The sequence below is a fragment of the Solanum lycopersicum genome, chromosome 3 (assembly GCF_036512215.1).
Source record: "Solanum lycopersicum chromosome 3, SLM_r2.1".
NCBI classification, from domain to species: Eukaryota; Viridiplantae; Streptophyta; class Magnoliopsida; order Solanales; family Solanaceae; genus Solanum; species Solanum lycopersicum.
In genome coordinates, this window is record NC_090802.1 from 66,046,543 (window position 1) to 66,069,914 (window position 23,372).

Consider the following 23,372-nt stretch of genomic DNA (forward strand, 5'->3'; position numbering starts at 1 on the left):
TAATCAATAATAACTTACTTTAGAAACAAGTAATTTTAACCAGAATATTTAACTTGTTCGAACTTAATTCAAACTCATCCATTTAATTTTTTGGTATAATCTATGTATAATTTGAAAATTAGCAAGTGGAAAGACAATCAATAAAATTAAGATATGCAGAACTAAAATATCAAAAGAAAAATAAATACAACAATAAAGTACTTTCTTTTAGTGGATTTCTAGGCTTTTTCTTGTTCAAAAAATAATAGAATTGATCAAGTTTAGAACACATGTTTGAATTATTTTTTAATATATTTGTCCTCTTTAATGAAGTCTTAAATTTTTTTAAAGAGATAGATTCAACAACTTTTATTTAGAATAACTTAAGAATAAATAAAAGAATAAGAGTGAAAAATATGATTTAAATTATGCTCTCTTTTTTTTCCCAATAGATATTGGAGATAAGTTGTACTACTACTTTTAATTAGAATGACTTGAAAATAACAAAGAAAAATAGTATAAAATATAATTTAAATTATGTCTTTTTTTCTTAATAGATATGAATTAACTCACACATTCAGTAATATATATTAATTCACAAATTTAATTGACATTCCTTAATAGGTATAAAATGACTCATAAGTTTAATTAGTATTCGTTAATAGATATGTATTTAGCTTCTAAATTTATTCGAGTATTTCTTAATACATTTACATTAACTTAAAAATTACTCAAGTGTTTCTTAATATTTATATTAATTTAAAATTCAGTTAATATGAAATAGCGAAAACATATATCACCCAACTTTTTTCACCCGTCCCCTGATTTTTATATAAATATCCACTAATTTTTCTGGACTCATACGCCCATTCTCTATACTCCGTCTTCACAACCAGAAGAGGCGTGAGACCCTTTCTGACACAAAACAGAAAATCTTCTCCATTAATACGAGCTCCGTATGAAAAATATCGTTTCTCTGCTCTGTTTTTGTGTATTCTAACTGTTAATTTCTCGATATTGAGGGTTGAAGTAGTGTTAGATCGGGAGATTTCGGCGAAAATGGAAGGTGAAAAAGTAAATGGAGGACCGAGGAGGTTGGGGAGTAGTAGGAGTAGTATGAGTAGAACGATGAGTAGAAGCAGAAGCAGAGCAAGTTGGATGGTAGAAGATGTGTTCAATCCAATGCCGAGTAGAAGAAGTACTCGTGGAGAAGAAGATGAAGAAGCACTCACGTGGGCTGCGTTAGAGAGATTGCCGACTTACGATCGATTGAGAAAGACGGTGCTTAAATCGTTCGCCGAGAGCGAAAATCAAGGGAATAAAAAAGTTGTTCATAAGGAGGTTGATGTTCGGAATCTGGGATTCAATGAACGCCAAGAGTTTATTGATCGCTTTTTCAGAGTTGCAGAGGAAGATAATGAAAAGTTCCTCAGAAAGTTCAGAAATCGAATCGACAAGTAAGTTTCTCAAACATATTATCTAAAATGATTTTTGAATTGGGCTTGTTCGTTTAGTTCATGGACTAAATTATTTCAAAACGATAATTTGCTAATTTATTCTATCTAAAAATTGAGATAAAATAAGTTTATAGATATATAAATTTTAATTTTAAACTTCAATAAATTTATATCGAATTTTGTTTTCAACTTTTTTTTTTTTTTATGCTGGTAATTTAATTGAACTCCATTATTGCGTGTGCTATATATGTTCGGTGTAGGAATCATGATTATAAATTTGTAACTGTAGCAAGAGAGTTTTATGTTAGAGTTTCTTATGTGGGTGGGATGAGTTGTAAACATTTTTGTCATTAGGTGTAATACTTAAAAGAATAAGTCAAATATCCAACGACCACAAATGATTATGTATTCAAATCTTATCGTGAACACCATATGTCAAATCATATACCATGTGCATATGCATCACAAATTCACAATATGCAACTTGCCCTTACCAAACATTTCTTTTTTCCAACTCATGTAAAGCCAAAATGCTTTACTATAATTTCGAACCCAACAAATCCAAAACAGTGCAGTTGAACCGCTCTATCCACTAACAAAAATGCATTTTTTAAAAGTTCTTACTTATATAACTATTAGATTGTAAGAATTTCTAATTTGCTTATTAGAGACATAATTGGTTTTGTTATTTTTCAATTTAGAACTGTTGTTTAATTTTATCAACGAAATCTTAATACCTTGATTATCTAAACTTTAATTCAATTTCTCAATTTATCATAAAAATAATAATAATAATATGATTGATAAAATAAAGTTTGGATTTTATGTTGAAGTGAAATGGAAAAGTAGAAATGGCCGACCTTGTCGTGCAGCTTTTCATTTTAGGAATCAAAGAATCAACCATTTTAAAAATAAAAGTTAATCACATAAATCCACAGCAAAAGTCAAAACTATTTTTAATGCCCAAAACGTTCTCTCCACCCTACGTGTATTATGTGACAAACAATCAAAACCAAATCAACTACTATATGAACTAATTTTAGAACAGTTCCACGTACACATTAATAATATAAATCCATCAATAACGTACTGAAATTTAATTAATTTGTTTTAGCGGGTAACTTATCTTATCTTATATGATTGCAGAGTTGGAATTACCCTTCCTACGGTAGAAGTTCGTTACGAACACTTAACGATAGAAGCTGACTGCTATATCGGCGACAGAGCTCTTCCCTCGCTGCCTAACGCAGCCAGAAACATTGCAGAATCAGCTTTGAGTTGTGTTGGAATTAATTTGGCTGAGAAAACTAAACTTACTATTCTTAAAGATGCTTCTGGAATAATTAAGCCCTCTAGGATGACACTTTTATTAGGTCCACCATCTTCTGGGAAAACCACCCTTCTTTTGGCTTTGGCTGGAAAATTAGACCCTAGCTTAAAGGTTAGTTACACTTTTCATATATGTTACAATAACAACGATAACATATTCAGTGTACCATTATTCGAGCATGTTATTTATGGAACAGGTTAAAGGAGAAATCACATACAATGGGCACGGGCTAAAGGAATTTGTACCCCAAAAATCATCGGCATACATTAGTCAAAATGATGTTCATGTGGCTGAAATGACTGTTAAAGAAACTCTTGATTTCTCTGCTAGATGCCAAGGAGTTGGCTCTCGTTATGGTACTTTTAAAATTTTTCACTTATCGGTTTACTTTCCATTAATTGATTTTATAATTAATAATTTATATTTAAATTCTTAGAACTTCTAACGGAGCTTGCAAGGAGAGAAAGGGATGCTGGAATCTTCCCAGAGGCTGAAATTGATCTTTTCATGAAGGTAATTAACTCTCTTGTTAGCAGCTACTTAGTAACTATGATACATTTTCTTGTTTTATTTAATTTTAATATCATGAGAATAATATAGTAACATTGTGATGTTACTTTTAATGTTTAAATTAGGCAACTGCTGTGGAGGGACTTGAAAGCAGCCTAATCACTGATTACACCCTCAGGGTAAGTGAGACTGAGACCCTACCAGCCACTTATAAAGTTTTGCATTTACTTAAAACTTATAATTGACTTTTTGAAAATATTAGGTATTGATGTGTCTGAACTAACCACTTTCCTTTTTCCTCCCACCTTTTCTATAACTAAAATCATTTTTTGTGTAGGTCAAATTTCTCTACTCACCAACTCCTTTGTTCAGATCATGTATAGATTTCAAAAGAAATAAACATTTATTGATCTTTTAGGAACTTTTAATCTGTGACGTAGTAGAAAATTTTAATTTATTAGGTAAACAAACACAAGATAAGTTGATGAACTAATAGAAAAAATGTGCAGATTTTGGGGCTTGATGTGTGTCGGGACACAATTGTTGGGGATGAAATGATACGTGGCATTTCTGGTGGACAGAAGAAGCGTGTCACTACAGGTTAAATTCTTAACTAGGTTGAATTATCTGCGATAACAAATAAACAATCGTCGTTCCAAAAATATATGTTACTATAACTTGTAATAACAAGGTAAATTATACTGAATGCAATGGTAGTAACATAAGTTGTTTAAACACATGTGATTCGATGATTTTTTAAACTTGTATATTTTGCAAGAACAAATTAAAATAATAACTTTCTAACAAAAAAAATACTCATATTTTCGGAAGGCTTAATTTCACCAAATAATGCTTCTGTTGACTTAATAATTTGAAAGGAGTTAAACTACCAACCACACCTCTCACAGAGCTCTGCGCTACTTTTTAGTTTTAATTAATGCACTTTCTTGAAGTAGCTCCCATCAAATGAGCTACTTCACCTAACTTTATTTGACTATATATCTTCTATTGCCTCATTTTAACTGTTGTTTAGCTTTAAGAAGTTATTTCAAAATAATTGTTACTTAAAAATTAGAAGATTAAAATTGAGAATTATACCTTAACTATCGCAGTTCTTTTTTGATAAGAAAACAGAATGGTAGACACGAAATCACAATAGAGAGTTAATATCACAAACACATTTTTCAATAGTGGTGGTCTTGAGAAAACCACTATGCTATTAGTTATGGGCTAATAATATTGGGCTTGATGCAGGGGAGATGATTGTTGGGCCAACAAAAACATTATTTATGGACGAGATATCTACTGGACTGGACAGCTCAACTACATTTCAGATAGTGAAATGTTTACAGCAGATTGTACATCTTACAGAGGCCACCATCTTGATGTCTCTACTCCAGCCTGCTCCCGAGACATTCGATCTTTTTGACGATATCATTCTCTTATCTGAAGGCCAGATTGTTTACCAAGGCCCACGTGAACATGTACTCGAATTCTTCGAAACCTGTGGTTTTAAATGTCCAGAAAGAAAAGGCACTGCTGACTTCTTGCAAGAGGTAATCATCAAATGACTTTGGTTCTGTGTCGAATCATCCAAAAGTTATGTCTTTTTGGATTATGCCACATGGGTGCAACAACATTTTTGAAGGTTTCGAACAACACACCTCATAATATAAGGAATTGTTAACTTGAAAAATAAAACAGACAATCTGCTATAACAAATTACGTCGTAGTGCATATTTGAATCCCATTTTGTATTCGCAACATAATCTAACATGTAATTTGTTGCATAGGTTACATCAAAGAAGGATCAAGAGCAGTACTGGGTGAATAAACATAAGCCGTACCAGTACATATCAGTAACTGAATTTGCAAAGAGATTCAAGCGCTTCCATGTTGGCTTACGTATAGAAAATGAGCTATCAGTTCCGTATGACAAAACAAGAAGTCACCCAGCTGCTTTAATATTCAAAAAGTACACTGTCCCTACATTAGAGCTTCTTAAGACAAACTTTGATAAAGAATGGCTTTTGATCAAGAGGAACTCTTTTGTTTACATTTTCAAGACCGTTCAAATAGTTATCGTCGCCCTCATTGCATCAACTGTGTTCTTGAGGACCAAAATGCACCACGAAACTGAAGATGATGGTGGTGTCTATGTTGGTGCCCTCATATTTGGAATGGTCTGCAATATGTTCAATGGTTTCTCTGAACTCTCACTCATCATACAAAGGCTCCCTGTTTTCTACAAGCATAGGGACCTTCTTTTCCATCCACCTTGGACTTTCACTTTACCAACTGTACTCCTTAAGGTTCCAATTTCTGTGTTCGAGACTATTGTGTGGATGGTCATGACATATTATACCATTGGTTTTGCCCCTGAAGCTAGCAGGTAACTCGAGATCATTTCATAGTACATTCAATTTGTATATTTTCAGAAAAAGATATAAAAAACAACTGATCTTGAAGGACTAGACAAGGCATGCAACACTACAAAATTAGATGCTTTGGTACTTTGAAATGAGAAACTTGCGTACCTTGGCGGAGTACTGAATTTAACTTTACGGCTTTTCTCCCTTGCTCAGGTTCTTCAAGCAATCACTGTTGATTTTTCTGATCCAACAAATGGCTGCTGGATTATTTAGGCTCACTGCAGGAGTTTGTAGGACTATGATTATTGCAAATACTGGTGGAGCACTCACACTCCTTCTTGTGTTCCTATTGGGTGGTTTCATCCTGCCTAGAGGTTAGTTCAAGACACTAACTGTAGAAGATAATACCATTTGTTTTCTATTTCTTACCAATTTAAAAAAGTTGCAGCCAGAAAATAGAAATATAAATGCTTAGTTCTTTTTAGGGGATTGTTCACAAATTTCAATCACTGACAAAGTTCTGGCTTAATTGTAACAGGTTCAATTCCAGACTGGTGGCAATGGGGATTTTGGGTTTCACCTCTATCCTACGGGTTCAACGCTTTCACTGTAAATGAAATGTTTGCTCCAAGGTGGATGAACAGAGCTGTAAGTTCGCTTCTACCTTCTCCTTGTCCTTTACCACCTCTCCTGATCATAATATTATTAAGTGAAACATGACACTACTCCAGAAAGAAGCAGTGTGATTTATCGAAATTCATAACCATAATCCATTCACAGGCCTCAGATGGAATTACTAGATTGGGTGTGCAAGTGATGAGAAGCTTTGATGTTTTTGCTGAAAAGAGGTGGTTTTGGATTGGTGCTGCAGCTCTTCTGGGGTTCGCAATTCTCTTCAACGTTCTTTTTACCTTTGTTCTTATGTATCTCAGCCGTAAGTATTCACTCCTCAAATGTATAAAGGAATTTGCTATTCAGTGAATTCTCTAAACTTATTAGATCTTTTGTCACCCTATCAGCTCTAAACAAACCACAAGCTATATTATCCAAAGAGCAGGCCAGGGATATGGAAGCTGATCAAGAAGAAAGTAGGGACCCCCCTAGACTTAGAGTCAACAGATCGAAGAGAGATGATCTCCCTCGATCCTTATCTGCAGCTGATGGAAACAGAACAAGTATGATCTTTAGCCCATCAATCACAGAATATGTTTAAGAAATACAAGGCTTACAATAAAACTATTCTCTTGCAGGAGAAATGGAAATCCGACGAATGAGCAGTCGTACTGGCTCTACTGGTCTCCATAGAAATGAAGATGCAAATCTTGAGGCTGCAAATGGTGTAGCAGCAAAGAAAGGAATGATTCTACCATTTACTCCACTGGCAATGTCTTTCGAGGATGTGAGCTACTTTGTTGACATGCCACCTGTAAGATTCATATCCTTCCATCATTTTCACCTAATTAGTTTGATAATTTATCACCATTATAGCTCCTCAATCCCCTTATCAGGGAGTATACTTTGATTGAACTTGAACCTACTTAATGATTTTTTTCAGGAAATGAGGGACCAAGGAGTAACAGAGGACAGACTTCAATTGCTTCGCGAAGTGACTGGTGCATTTAGGCCAGGCGTATTGACAGCACTGATGGGAGTCAGTGGAGCAGGAAAGACTACACTCATGGATGTTCTAGCTGGACGTAAGACTGGAGGCTACATTGAAGGTGATGTAAGAATATCCGGATTTCCAAAGAATCAAGAAACATTTGCCAGAGTTTCAGGATATTGTGAACAAACTGATATACACTCACCTCAAGTAACTATCCACGAATCTTTGTTATTTTCGGCTTTCCTCCGGCTCCCAAAAGAAGTCAGAAAAGAAGATAAGATGGTATGAAGTAACTCCTCCTTATGTAATAATGTATCAATTTTACAGGAAAAATAAAGAGTTTTTCTTTGAAAACCTTTTTCCAGGTTTTTGTGGATGAAGTAATGGATCTGGTTGAGCTAGACAATCTCAAGGATGCAATTGTAGGGCTACCAGGAGTTACTGGTTTGTCAACAGAACAAAGGAAAAGATTGACTATTGCAGTAGAGCTTGTTGCAAATCCTTCAATTATTTTTATGGATGAACCGACTTCTGGTCTTGATGCAAGAGCAGCAGCTATTGTTATGAGAACTGTGAGAAACACAGTGGACACAGGGAGAACTGTTGTCTGCACAATACATCAACCAAGTATCGATATATTTGAAGCATTTGATGAGGTAAATTATGAGATCTTTTTAACTTCCACACCATCCAGTTTGAAAAAGAAATGTCTCTTAGCTCTCTAAGCTTCCTTTCTCTAATATGTGTTTTCTTCTGCACATCAGCTGCTTCTTATGAAAAGAGGCGGGCAAGTAATCTATGCAGGCCCATTAGGTCGACATTCTCAGAAAATTATTGATTATTTTGAGGTACTTACTGATTCTCGAACTATACATTCAAATAACTAAAGAACCACCTCATTTTTTTGCTTATGAGTGTCTTAAGGAAAGTGTACTAATTCAACTATCTAATGCAGGCAATTCCAGGAGTTCAAAAAATTAAAGAGAAGTATAATCCAGCTACCTGGATGCTAGAGGCCAGTTCAATTTCCTCAGAAACTCGACTAGGAATGGATTTTGCTGAATACTACAGATCATCTGCTTTGCATCAGTAAGTTAAAATGAGTGAACTGCAAAATGTCTTTGGCACATTCGAAAGAACACTTATGATGTATGTTGCTTCATGCAGAAGAAACAAGGCTCTTGTCAATGATTTGAGCACACCTCCTCCTGGAGCCAAAGACCTCTACTTTACCACACAATATTCCCAGCCCACATGGGGCCAGTTCAAGTCCTGCTTCTGGAAACAATGGTGGACTTACTGGAGAAGTCCAGACTATAACCTTGTCAGATTCTTCTTTAGTCTGGCTGCAGCACTAATGATAGGGACCATTTTCTGGAACATTGGCAGTAAAATGTATCTACCTCTAATCTAAAATTAACCCACAGATTTCACGTTTTTTTTAAAAAAACAGACAATCTAAAAGGTCGACTACTAACTCCTAATTCTGTTTGTTTCTGTGTTCCAGAGTTACTAGCGGTGATCTAATGATAGTCATCGGGGCAATGTATGCAGCTGTACTGTTTGTTGGAATCAATAATTGTTCGACTGTACAGCCAATTGTAGCCGTTGAGAGAACCGTCTTTTATAGAGAAAGGGCTGCTGGGATGTATTCAGCATTACCATATGCTATGGCACAGGTAAGCATCATCCAACAAAATTGTAACAACATATCAAGCAGTCGTATCTTTTTTACAGGACATTTTCTTATTCATTCTCAGTAATTGATGTAATACATTTGGCTTGCAGGTAATTGCAGAAATACCATACGTACTCATCCAAACAACATACTATACTCTTATAGTGTACGCTATGATTGGCTTTGAGTGGACGGCGGCTAAATTCTTCTGGTTCTATTTTGTAACCTTCTTCTCCTTCCTATACTGGACATACTATGGAATGATGACTGTTTCCATCACACCGAACCACCAAGTAGCTGCGATCTTTGCTGCAGCATTCTATGCTCTCTTCAATCTTTTCTCTGGTTTCTTCATTCCCAGACCGGTAAGTCAAATGTTCTTTACAGGCATTCAAACATATAAATAATCTTGCGCATAACAACCATACTAATATTTCTCATTAAAATCTCAGAGAATTCCCAAGTGGTGGATATGGTATTACTGGATCTGTCCAGTTGCATGGACTGTTTATGGTTGCATTGTATCACAGTATGGTGATGTGGAGGCTACTATCAAAGTCCCAAATATGGCTCGAGACCCTATGATTAAGGACTACATTAAAGATCATTTCGGATACAATCCAGACTTCATGGGACCAGTTGCTGTAGTTTTGGTTGGTTTTGCAGTCTTTTTCGCCTTTATGTACTCTTACGCTATTAAGACATTGAACTTCCAAACAAGATAGGTAGATATGGATAGTTACAAAAGCTTGTACATATTGCCTGAAGCTTCCTCTTTTCTTCACAAAAGAATGTGGCAATTGTTTATATAGTATTATCTTTAAGAGACATAAAAAGGGTCACACACCTCTAGGTCTAGGATCTTTAGTATGTGTTTGTATTTAGGAGTTTTGCAGATAACTATTTCTATAGCACTGAGGAATATTCATTCTTGTAAAAGTCATATGTAGTCTCCTCAGAATAGCACAAAAATGTTAGCAATAACTCTGCTTCCACAGTGGCAAAATGTAATTGTAAATTACTGATGCTTATATGCAATTCAGATTATTTTTTCTCTACTTCATTGAGTGTGTAATACATAATGTTCACAGGAAGAATCAGCATCCACAAAGTTGGTATTTTGATGTTGAAATTACTATTTCACCAAACAGACATGCACAATTCTTTTTCTTTTTTTCCTTATTGTTGAGGTGTTCTACTTGCCAGCATTTCGCTAGTTGATTTATCAGATCATCACTCAGTTAGAAAAAGAGTAATAGTAACTATTAAATAAAAGAACATCTGACAAATTGACCTACCATTTTGGAGAATTACGGTCCTCGACAAATTGAGTCAAAAAACTCAATATTTATATTGAAAAATTTACTTGTCATTTTTGATATATCAAAAAAATATAATAATATTCTTTTGTATTTACCCTAGCATTAAATATTCTTTGGTAAAATACTTATTAATAATTATTTTTTTAATTGATATGCCAAGTCAAAAACTGTTAAAATTATGAATATCACAAAAGCATCTTACAATAATGCGAAATATTAGGGTCCAAAGATAAAAGACAGCTCCTTGTATTACCATGAAGACTTTGCCAGCAGAATTTTCTTCTTTACATAAATCACTTTAGATGCACTTTTCAATTAAATTTTAATTAAACACTTAAATACATTATAAAATATTTATATTAGACATTTCTAGTTCATACTTTAGATAATTTTTGTGTATTCTCAAATATTTATTATGTAAACAAATTAATTACATGTACAAATCTTATCCTTCAATGATACTCGTCAACATCAATATTGAAACATCTTAAAAGATTTTTGAATTAACTAAACTAACCGTGTAAATAAATAATGTGATATATTTTAAAAAATTAACTTATCTATACAAAAATCATGTTAAATTTTTTTTGTTCATAATCCCCATCAAATATAACAAAAATTAATCGAGATAAAATATATTTGTTTTTGACGAACTTTAAAAATTATAAATATAAAGAGTTTATTAAAATATTTTTTAATTTTAACTATGCTAACTAAATAATTATTTATAGTTTTTTTATAAAAAAGATAAAATAAAATATAATTTGAATCGAGTATTATACAGTCACTCTGAAGCTACACATACGTGGGAATAATTTTTGTCATTTTTCTTGTGAAATTACACGGTCTTGTTGCCGCATTTTCTTAGAATAAGCAGATTTTTCTAGTATTTAACACTCTTCCTCTCTTTTCCATTTTCTCAACAAAAAAACAAATTACTCTGTAGTTCTTCTTCTTCTTCACTCACGAATTACAATGTTCTCACTGAATGGAACCAATTTTCCGGTAAGTAACATTCTTAACCCAAAACCCCATTTCTTGTTAGCTACTCTGTTTCTTAAATTTTATGATGAATCTTTCATTTTCCAGATTAGTCTTGCAAATGCTTTTATCTGAATAGATTTTTGTTTTTTGCAGAATAATTCGTTATCTGGGGTTTCAAGATGCTTGACTCAGTCCCGGAAAAGGGTATCTTTTCCTATGGTGGTGGTCTCTGTGAACCCAAATGGAAGATCGGCAGACCGGAATGTGAGTGTTTTAATGGAGAATACTTTGAAGGAGATGAAGGAAAATGCTCCAGTTATAGATGAAGATTCTGAATCGACGGTCACTGGTGGAGTCGGCGATGTGTACGGAGAGGATACTGCTACGGAAGATCAAACCATTACTCCTTGGAACTTCTCTGTTGCTAGGTGAAAAGATTCGATTTTTACTTTTTGTTTCCACATCTTCTTGTCCAGTGCGAAGTGGACACAAATCAATAGTAATTTATTTTCCAGAAAACATTTTTTATCGACCGAAGATTAGAAAAGTGAACACACCCAAATTTGGTTTTTCAATTTGTGTTGCTTTTGAATGTTTTTTTTTCTCTGTTCGGTTCTTATTATTTTAATTTTTATAATGCCACTTGATTGTTAGTTTGAAATTGTTATCTTACTATTTAAGCCTACCTGAATATGATGTAGTAGAATGGGATACTTGTTGATCTCCTTAATTTTTTGATGTTAAAGAAAATGAATATCATTGGTGAATCTGAGAAGTGTTTCTTCATTTGTATCCATTATGAACATGATTCTGTTCTTTGGTGAGCAGCGGATACTCATTGTTGCGTAATCCACATTACAACAAAGGGTTAGCTTTCAGCGAGAAAGAAAGGGATTCGCACTATTTACGTGGCCTTCTTCCTCCTGTGGTTTTTAGTCACGAGCTTCAGGTTGTCCATGTTGTGTTTTGCATAGCCTTAATTATGTCTCACCCTGTCTTTCTGACGAAATGTAAGCTCTCTGTTTAACTGCATTGTTGTGTCACTTCTTCTGTCAGGTTAAGAAATTGATGAACAATCTGCGTCAGTATGATGTACCACTGCAAAGGTACATGGCCATGATGGATCTTCAGGTAGACACACATAATATATCTATGTAATGCTCGTGATCAGTTGCTGCTTTCTGTTAAGTTATACTTTAATATTAGAAAACAATGACATAATAATAATTGGAGTCTGATTACATCTAAGACGTTCCAAACAAACAGATCTTGCTTGGATCAAGTCCTTGTACATTTTTTTGCTCAATTTATTGGCATCATAATATACAAATTCTTGCAACTTGGTGCAGGAGAGAAATGAGAGGCTATTTTACAAGCTTCTTATGGAAAATGTGGAAGAGCTTCTCCCGGTAGTTTATACTCCGACAGTAGGCGAAGCATGCCAGAAGTATGGTAGCATCTTCAGACGACCTCAAGGACTTTTTATCAGTTTGAAAGAAAAGTATGTGTTTGGAATTCAACAGATCATTTTCAAATTAGCGGGCCAATTTTTTTTTTTTTTAAATTACATTTAGATCTGATTTGTAATAGTCATTTGCAGAGGCAAAATTCTTGAGGTACTAAAGAATTGGCCTGAGAAGAAAATTCAAGTTATTGTCGTAACTGATGGAGAACGAATATTAGGCCTTGGAGACTTAGGTTGCCAGGTATGTTATATATAGACTCCCACACTAATTTTTGGAATCATATTAGGTGAGTTCCAAGAAAAACAGAAAACTAATTATCTGTTTGTTTAACTGATTTCCCAGTTTCTTTCTGCACCAATGCATGTTTAAAATATATTAGGTATCTAAAGACATATTAATGACAATCAATTCATCTTGACAGGGAATGGGGATACCAGTAGGGAAACTCTCTTTATACACCGCTCTTGGAGGCATTCGGCCGTCATCTGTAAGTTTCTGTATGGAAAATGTAACAGTTATTAGAAATGGACATGATGCCTTCCTTTCACAAAAAGTATTGCATCTCATTGAAGTTCGGTAAACTCACTCAAATCTTACATCTGCCAAAATGTTTAATAATCATATGGTCTGAGACTCTGCGTTATCTGACTGTTTTCTGCACATCATTTTGCATAGAACCAGCAAATAGCACATGTTACTTTATAGTGCCCAGCTACTTGGCACTTGAAAAGCATTAGTTAGCATTATCAGTCATGCAGAGCTTTATCTGCTTGCTTGTACCTCTACATAACTAATGGAGTTTCTTCCTTTGCAGTGCTTGCCAGTTACCATTGATGTGGGCACAAACAATGAGACATTGTTAAAAGATGAATTTTACATTGGGCTGAGACAAAGAAGAACTAGAGGACAGGTTCACAATTTTTATTTCCTAAAATGCTAGGTCATAGAATACATTTCGTAGAAGGTTGTATATGTTTTTAACTTTCTTCTTTTGATGGTCGTCCACATTCAGGAATATGCTGAACTCTTGGATGAATTTATGTCTGCTGTCAAGCAGACTTACGGAGAGAAAGTGCTCATTCAGGTTGTTTGTCTTCTGATGAAGTTGTACATATGTAAATTTAAATTTACTCTGTGTTCTAACTTCATGACATACATCAATAGTTTGAAGACTTTGCGAATCACAATGCATTTGACCTTCTTGCGAAATATGGAACTAGCCACCTTGTTTTTAATGACGACATTCAGGTAAGATAAGGACTCAAATATTGTAATGTTGTCATAGAAGTGGTGTTTGTATGAACGATACATGCATTCTGTCAGTCACATCTTCCTGTTCTGTGCTTTCCTTCAGGGGACTGCATCTGTGGTCCTAGCAGGGATCATGGCAGCACTAAACTTAGTGGGAGGAAACTTGGCACAGCATAGATTTTTATTCCTGGGAGCTGGAGAGGTACATGATGATTTGACATGCATCTTTTGGTTTTGCCCTCTTATTAGCTAACAACCTCGCTCGTTTAGCAAAATGAAGTTTGATTTTCATAATGTTTAAGACCAGGGTGGACTTATTCAGTGTTGAAAGCTCCAAAGTTGTACTTGGAATTTCTCAACCCCTTCCTCCTTTAAGGCCTTAGCTGTTTAAGAGCTGAATTTGATCAGATATTAGTTTCCATTCCACTGTGTATCTCTGTAGATTTCCATTATGCCCCTTAAATCACTTATTTACAATGCAGGCTGGTACCGGGATAGCAGAACTCATAGCTCTTGAGATGTCCAAGCAGGTTTAGCCTTGAAGGAAACAATTTCTCTTTGTTTTGACTTTTATTAAAGATCTTGTGTCAAAAGTTTCTACCACCTTTATAAAAATGAAATATGTCAAGTGATTTATGCACTAGTGTTCTTTGTGTAGACTGGAGCCCCTCTAGAAGAGTCACGCAAGAAAACTTGGATGGTGGATTCTAAGGTATCTGAAATCGTCTGTATTAGATATTTTATTCTTTCCATCGGTCTTCCAGCAACTCATTGATATAATAAACATCCATACATCCTTCTTCCTCTAGGGGTTGATAGTTAGGTCTCGCATGGAGTCACTTCAACATTTTAAGAGGCCCTGGGCTCATGATCACGAGCCAGTAAAAGAACTGGTGAATGCTGTTAAGGTACAAATATATCACCTCCTCCTAGTTTCGTTATTCCGTACCCCCCCCCCCCCCCGAAGTTTCATCCTTAACTCGTATTATTGTGTACCAGTTAATTAAGCCAACCGTCTTGATTGGATCTTCTGGCACTGGGAAGACGTTTACTAAAGAAGTGGTACAAGCTATGTCAACCTTCAATAAGGTACTATTCTTTGTTCCTTGAGATCCTTCTCGGAGAAAGCTGCATTGCACCTAGTTTGGGTAAAAGACTTAAGCAAGAGAAATTTATTGTTCTAAATGGTTTGTAATGCAGAAACCAATTATTTTTGCTCTCTCCAACCCAACATCACAGTCTGAATGTACTGCTGAAGAGGCTTATACGTGGAGTGAAGTAAGTTATTGGACAGTCATTTTTTATGTGTGAAGTTGGTATACCCTGTCAATGTTCGTCTTCGCAGATGTTCTGTTTTCTTGCAGTTCTAAAATTTTCCCATATCGATACAGGGGCGGGCCATTTTTGCTAGCGGGAGTCCTTTCACTCCAGTTGAGTACAAGGGGAAAGTCTTCGTGTCTGGTCAGGTCTGAAATGTCAAAACATGTGGCTTTACATTTTTCCTAAATACATTTAAATTTCATAACATTAGGTACTCAATTTCTCTCTAGGGAAATAATGCATACATCTTCCCTGGTTTGGGTCTGGGACTGATAATATCTGGTGCGATTCGCGTTCATGATGACATGCTCCTGGCAGCCTGTAAGTTGTGCAAAATGTTGCTCTACTATTTAAGATAATATCTGGTGCAATTCCCGTTCTGATCAACTTCTCTCTCTCTCTCGATTTTTTTCTGATTATAACTTCTTTGCATATGCTGCTGTAAATATTTTGCTTGAATTGGAATCCTTGATACCTTTACACTAAGGTGGTGCCTTTAATCTTACATTTCTATCTCCGAACTCTTTCATCTGAACAGCGGAAGCTTTAGCAGCAGAAGTAAGTCGAGAGAACTTGGAGAAGGGATTAATATACCCACCATTTGCCAACATAAGGAAGATTTCAGCTCACATTGCTGCCAAAGTGGCAGCCAAAGCATATGAACTTGGTATTTTTTGCCTCTACAATCTTGTCACTGGAAAACTTCAACACTCTTTTTTCGACATGTAACTATCAAATATAGTATTGATGTTCACTTCTTGTTGCTCAACAGGCTTGGCCACTCGTCTACCTCAACCGGATAACCTAGTAGCATATGCAGAGAGTTGCATGTACAGTCCAAGTTATCGTAGCTATCGCTAAGTCAAGGAAGATACATAAGTACTCATTTTTCATAGCTTTGAAGATTATTATACTAAACAACCACTAATTTAGGAGGAATATATATAGACAATTTTTAGTTTTGTATTGGCCACTTAACGTCTTTTTCTGTAATTCTGACTCATTGGGTCAGCTTAGGCCACTGGCCCTCACTCCTTGTACTGATGCTTAATTAAAAGCTAAAATTTGAATGGTTGCATTTATGCTGAAACAAAATATGATGGCCAAAGTCATATGCGGTCACTCAAATTTGTTCCGATTATTCATTTAGACACCTCAACTAGACGTACTATCTATTGAACACTTCAACCATTCTGAATTTGAACCATTTGAACATTTTTTCGAGAATAAACAAAAAATAGAGAATGTGTGAAATACACTCGCGCTGACATGTCAATTTGACCAATCAAATAATGACATGTGTTATTTTTTAATCCAAAAAATTATTTAAACATTATATTATAAAGTAAAAAAATAAAAATTATTTTAAAGTAAAAAAAAAAGAAAAAAAAGAGTAAAACCTACACACCCACTTTCCTGCCTTCAACTGGAACAAAACATACATTTCCTCTAACTCCATTAATGGCGACTCCCCCCCCTCCCTCCCTGTACAGTTCCATCTTTAACCCAACAAATTTTTTTTTATCAGTTTTTTTATTAATTATAACTTTCTACTTCATCCGTTTTTTAGGTAGAGAAAGATGGGGAAAAGAATCTCTTTGAAAAATTTATAAATGAAACAAAATGCTAAGAATTTTGAAACCATTAGAATGGTGGGGAAAGAAGATAACCACTGATATTAAGAATTTTGAAATCATTAGAATGATGGGGGAAGAAGATAACCGCTGGTGTATGGGTATGGGGGTTGGGGTGGGGTGGTGGGGTTGATAGAAACAGAGAAGAAGAAGAGACAATTGTTCTTCTTCTTTTTTGTTAATTTTTTTTAAAAAAATTAACTTAGGGGTATAAATTAAGAGAGAAAAAAAGAAAAATATTATTTTTAATAAGTTAACGCGCTCAAGGAAAGTGAATTACACGTTTTTTGCCATGTCAGCATTTTGTGTCTAATAGGAATGACTTTTGAACAAATAAAGTGTTCAATTGGCACAAGGATTAGTTGAGGTGTCTAAATGAATTATACGGACAACTTTAAGTGGCTAGATATGACTTAGGCCAAATATGAAATATCCAAAGTTGTATTATTGAGTATAGATGGGATAATTCTCCAAAGATAGACATATATAATAGTGCATTTTATGAGAGAGCAATAAGATTGCATGAGCCATAATGTGAATTGCGAAGTATTATAAAGGGATAAGAAAAAGGTGCCAACAATGTATTTAATTTGGACAAAGGCCTACTACACTTATCAAAACAAGGGAATCGAAAGTTTATTAAATATCATATAATCGTATCGTATCATATTATATTATAAGTGAGAAGATTTTAAGTTCGAAGTTAAATTACAAAAACGTCCTTCACCAATTTTTAAATTAAAAAATATTTTATTAATTTTTAAAATTAAATCAATAATGACAATTAAACTAGACCAAATACAAGATTAGATGTTACAACTTATCATTTTCCATTTCTTAATGAATTTGATTGTTAAACCTTTTAGCTTTTACCATTAAACACATTCATTCACAATCTGTCATGTACTTAATTTATCCTTTTATAAATTGGATAAAAAATATTAATCCATTACACATTGTGTTTCATCATCTAATAGTTCTTATGTTATATTTTTTTGTTGGTTACTATTTTTCTTTTTGATTTGTGCATTCGTTCATTTTTTATTTGGGAAAATTTCATATATGGCAAACTTATTAGATTAAATAACATTATATGGGTATAGTTTACCTAATTACTTTATATGGGTATAGTTTAGTTATTTTAGGTATCTTTAATTTTGTATATAATGTTTTTTTTATTTATACAATTATATTTTAAAAAGTGGTTTGTAACTGAAGCGTTAAATATGCTAACAATAAATTTAGATAATGCCACAATTTTAGGGAAACGTCCCTTTTTTTAAGCTAAACGTTCAAATTCAAAAAAAAAATCTGTATATACTTACCTTTTTTGTATATTTATATATGTACATGAATATATTAGTTAAACGTGACATTATATACAAGTTTCTAAATGACTTTTTATATACTCCAATAATATATAAAGTTAATATATACTAATTTCAATAATTTGTATATAACTACTACAATATACAAATTATAATCGCATATGATATTTTCCCATCTATATAACTAAATCCAATTACTTTGTGTACATATGTATATAAAAAAAATAATGAGCCTATCATATACAATTCCCTACTACCAGCTATTAAAACAGACATGTACATATCAATTTTTGTATATGTATATAAACTTAATATATACTAACTTCAATAATTTGTATATAACTAATGGAATATATAAATTCTAATCATATATAAAAAAAAATCATATGTATAACTAAGTCCAATTACTTTTTTGTATATATATACAAAAAACAAAAATAACATAAATATTCAATATACTATATACAATTACTAAACATGCAATTATACTATATACAATACTTAAGTAATATTTTTTGTATATTGACATCTAATTAACCAAAAAATTGTATCTAACTTTGTGTTTTAATACAGTAACTCATGAATATTATGTTCATCAGATCCGACAACTTCAGAAGCATTTTCCTCTGATTCAATGTTTATAGCTTTCCTCTTTCTTCTTCCTTGTACTATTTTAATGCCTCTAGCTTTGGCATTGTTAATAGCTTGTTGAACTGTCGTAGGGTCGTTTTTTTTCCTTTGATCTAAGTTCTTCCATTGTTTGTTCTTGTATAACTTGATTTGATTTTCCCAATGACCCTACATCAAACCCAAAATCTTGAGTTAACCCTATGGAAAACGATGGTAAAATGTCAACAACATTGACATGCAAAGGAATACCTCTGGTAATCCTCAAAGATGAAGATGATTCATTCATTGTGTGACCAATTTTAAATCTATCAAGAACAAAAAATCGATTATTTCATCAAAATATATGGAAAAAAAATTAAACAGAACACATATACAAATTTTGAATAAGTAAAAAAAAAAGAAGAGGTAAACAACTAAAATTAAGGAGTACTTACGAAATTGACTTCAACTTCGGGAGGGAGTAATCTAATTTTGGACAACAATTTGAATTTCAAACCGGATAGCTGGAGTATTAAATGTAGGAGAAAAATTTGGAATGTGACAAGGAGAGAGAAAATTGTTTTGTGTATAATTATATACAAAATTAGAAAATAATGTTTTTATACCATTGGTTATATAATAGGTTGTGGACCCCATTAAATATAGCAAACAAAAATAAACTATAATTATATAAGGTAAATAAATTAAACTATACCCCTATAATATAATTAACTATGAATGTTTGCCATCCCATGTAATTTTCCCTTTTTATTTTAATGATGGAGAAACACATCAGATTTGTATAATTTTGCTAGTACGCCATTTCTATAAATCGTTGTCAGCCTGTTTTTTTGTATAAATCACTGACAGCCTCTCAATTCAATTTTATGTGTTTGTATATCAGCATAAAATTTGAATTTGTATGCAATTGCATCAAAATAAAATGTTGTATATCAAATCTCTCTCTCTCACACACTCACTTTATACAAACATAAATTATACATTGTATTTTTTATAATTTGTGTTTGTATAAAGCGAAAAAGAGAAAAAGGCAATAGAGAACTGAGTGGGAAAATACTTGTATCGTATAATTATAAGTGTACTGAACAAATATATATATATAAGCACGTGTATATAAATTTCTCTCGCTTTATACATAAAAAATGCAATTTATACATATATGTTTGTTTAAAGCGAAAGTGGCGAGGGAGAGACTGGTGAGGGCGAGAGGGAGAGTGGCGAGAGAGACCGGTGAGGGCGAGAGGGAAAGTGGCGAGGGAGAAATTGGCGAGGCGAGAGGAAGAGTGGCGAATTCACAATAATTTGCTATGAGATATAACTAAATCAAACTGTAATTATAAGATTTAATTTAAATAAATAATTTGCTATTATATATCATTTTTCTTTTTATTAACTAGAGTTAATAATATGTCGTGAATGCATGAGTTTAACATTTGAAAAGTAAGGCTCATATATTACTTTTGACTATTTTTTTTCTTTTTATAGCACGAAAAGTTTGGCCCATAAAACCACATTGGGGTTAAATGAGTGATATTTTAGTTTGATCGGTCAGATTTTAATAGTGTTATTTTAAAAAATATAAATTTTAGGAATCGCACAGTTCTAATATGAAACTACAATTCATTCATATTTAATTTGTAAGTACATTAATCCTGAAAAATAAAATAAATTAGATACATTATATGTAGTTCGATACATTATGAAATAAACCGGATACATAATATGTAGCTAGGATACATTAAAATATTAGCTCTAATACATTATAAAATAAACTGAATACATAATATGTAGGTTGAACACATTATAAAATAATTTAAAATTAGGAGAAATACGGAATTTTAGAGATTTATAAAATAGAGAAGAATATTGAAAAACAAAGGAAACATAAGACGTGTATAACTCAAATTTAATTATACAAAACTTCGTTGAAATATTTTTTTTATTTGATATTCATATCATATAACGTAATAATAAAAAAAATTAAATACTCAAAACATTATACGATAAACTAAAATCCATTTGATACATTTTCAACTACAATATAAACAAAAAAGAAATTAAAGCAATATATTTGTAACTATCAATTCTTCACATTTTATCCAAATTGTCTTAGCTATGAAAATGCAAAATAATAATAAAAAAAAAAGAGAACTGACTCACCTTGGTTCACTTTATAAGTGCATCATTACAAACAAAAATAGATATGCAACTCTAACACTTGTTAAAATATTTTTTGTAACGTAAACATCAGTTACACTAAAATTTAAAAAAGAAAATAACATCAAAGAAGAAAAGCTAAAAAGGAAAGAAGACAAATTAAAGACTATTTACGTGTTATGTGTTGTTATTACATGTGAAAATATAAATATTCATTTACATAAAATATATAATAAAAACACTTATTAAAATATTTTTGTAACTTAAAAATCTGTTGAAAACGGAAACACTTGTATAGAAGAAAGATAACAAGGAAAAGCATAAAAATAACAAATCAAAAATTATTCATATATTCTGTGTTATTTTGTTATTACAAATAAAAATACAAACATACAATAAAACACACACAAATAAAAGAAAACATTTTTTTTAACGTAAAAATTTGTTACACAAAAGTTATAGAGTCGATAATGCTAACATTAATACATCGTATTTTATGAGAACACATTTTTCTTTTATTCATTTTCTAAAAATGGCATACATCCAAAAGTAAAATATCATATTGAGTTTATTATTTTTATGATTTTAAATAAAAAGAAAGTTAAGTTTTATTTATCTATTTGTTTTCTAAACAAAGTTATAAATCAAAAGTAAAATATGATTTTTTGAATGTTTAATTTTGAATTGATCTTTCTTATAATTTTTTTAAAAAAATTTGATGAAGTTAGAGTTACTTCAATTTAAAAATTAAAATAATAAAATATTAAGAAGCCATGTTTTATATTATTATTATTATAAATTTATGCTTTAAAATTTATTTGTTATTATCTCTATTTCACAATTAACCTTTTGGTATATATATATATATATATATATATATATATATATATATATATATATATATATATATATATATATATAAGTTTTACTTTACATATTATCAGTATTAGAGTTGTACATTTTAATGATTTTTTTGTATTCTCTCTGATTCTCGCTCAATTTGCATTTTTTGGTTATCACATGTTAAATCTCCTTTCAGCTTCTTATAAATAATGTTAGAATGGGTCGACTCATTCTCAGAATTCAAAAAAAAAAAAAACATAACAAAATTATTTATTTTCGTAACACATCTACTTGATTTGTCATTTATTTTACTATTTAATATATTAATTTCTTTTTATCAATTTTAAAATCAATGATGGACACTACTAATAATTAAAGTGTTGCAAAATTAAAATTCTAATTCGACAATATCAGATTTATATAATCTGATCCATCAATTATTTATTTAATTCTAAAATGAATCATAAGTCAAGAGTAAAATATCATGTTTTGAGTTGGTCTTTTTTATGACTTTTTAAAAATAAATGTAAAGTTACTTACATAAAAATAGGAAAAAAGAAAATATTAAAAAACATTTTAAATAAAAATAATTTATGCAAGTAAAGAAAAACATGTGACAGATAATTATTGATAAATATGACAATTTTTTTTAAAAAAATCTTAAGTCAAAAGTAAAATATCTTGAATACTTTATTTTTAAAGTTGAACCTTTTAATGATCTTTAAAGTTACTTATATATATTTTAAACTAATAAAAAATTAATTTTTTTATAAGTAAATATAATTTGTGCTAGCAAACAAACACCTATAACAAATAAATGTGGATCAATATAACAATATTATTTATTTTCTACTTGTATAACTGATAAATATCAATAGATATGACAATTTTATATATATGTTTGTTTTCTTGAATAAGTCATAACTTAAAAGTAAAACATAATATCTTGAGTTGATTCTTTTTATGATATTTTAAGAACATGAAGTTAATGCTACTTAAATATTTTTTTAAAAGAAAATATAAGAAATTTATTTACGCAGATAAAGAAATACTTGTAACAAGTAAATGTTAACTAGTTTTTACACTTATTTTCTTTAAAAAAATCTCAAATCAAAAGTAAAACATCATAATTTGAGTTGAATCTTTTTATAATTTTTGTTAAAAATAAAGTTACAGCTAAGTTAACTTTTAAAAAAGATGTACAAAAAATGTATTTAAATTCAAATAAGAAAATACTTATAACAAGTGAATGTTAACAAATATGACAATTTTATTTATTTATTTATTTATTTTCTAAAAATAGCATATATCCAAAGTAGAATGTCATGTTTTAAATATTCAGATTTTGAATTGATCATTTTTATGATTTTAAAAAAATAAAAGTAAAAGCTATTAGAATTTAAGAAGAAAATAATGATAATGAAGAATTTTCACAAGTAAAAATAAGTTCAAGCAAGTAAGCAAAAACTTATATAACAGATAAATGTCAACAATATAATTTCATC

General features: G+C 31.7%; 2 protein-coding genes across 2 annotated transcripts; both read left to right on the forward strand.

Moving 5' to 3' along the window:
* The first annotated feature begins 594 nt into the window (after positions 1–594).
* On the forward strand, positions 595–9,990 carry ABCG35 (ABC transporter G family member 35). The gene is made up of 21 exons (XM_004235598.5): positions 595–1,436; positions 2,583–2,877; positions 2,963–3,122; positions 3,203–3,279; positions 3,402–3,455; positions 3,786–3,876; positions 4,531–4,832; positions 5,070–5,668; positions 5,862–6,022; positions 6,187–6,296; positions 6,429–6,582; positions 6,668–6,823; positions 6,899–7,074; positions 7,204–7,536; positions 7,620–7,910; positions 8,019–8,102; positions 8,210–8,343; positions 8,422–8,649; positions 8,762–8,933; positions 9,043–9,297; positions 9,385–9,990. Exons 1-21 carry the CDS (start codon positions 1,039–1,041, stop codon positions 9,655–9,657), a joined length of 4,503 nt encoding a protein of 1,500 aa, XP_004235646.1. The 5' UTR covers positions 595–1,038; the 3' UTR covers positions 9,658–9,990.
* Positions 9,991–11,086: 1,096 nt separating this feature from the next.
* Positions 11,087–16,370, forward strand: LOC101255777 (NADP-dependent malic enzyme, chloroplastic). The gene is made up of 20 exons (XM_004235597.5): positions 11,087–11,259; positions 11,392–11,666; positions 12,067–12,187; positions 12,295–12,369; positions 12,588–12,739; positions 12,839–12,944; positions 13,126–13,191; positions 13,519–13,614; positions 13,717–13,788; positions 13,869–13,952; positions 14,059–14,157; positions 14,438–14,485; positions 14,614–14,667; positions 14,765–14,863; positions 14,955–15,044; positions 15,156–15,233; positions 15,347–15,421; positions 15,506–15,596; positions 15,814–15,942; positions 16,048–16,370. Exons 1-20 carry the CDS (start codon positions 11,230–11,232, stop codon positions 16,134–16,136), a joined length of 1,929 nt encoding a protein of 642 aa, XP_004235645.1. The 5' UTR covers positions 11,087–11,229; the 3' UTR covers positions 16,137–16,370.
* Positions 16,371–23,372: the final 7,002 nt, after the last annotated feature.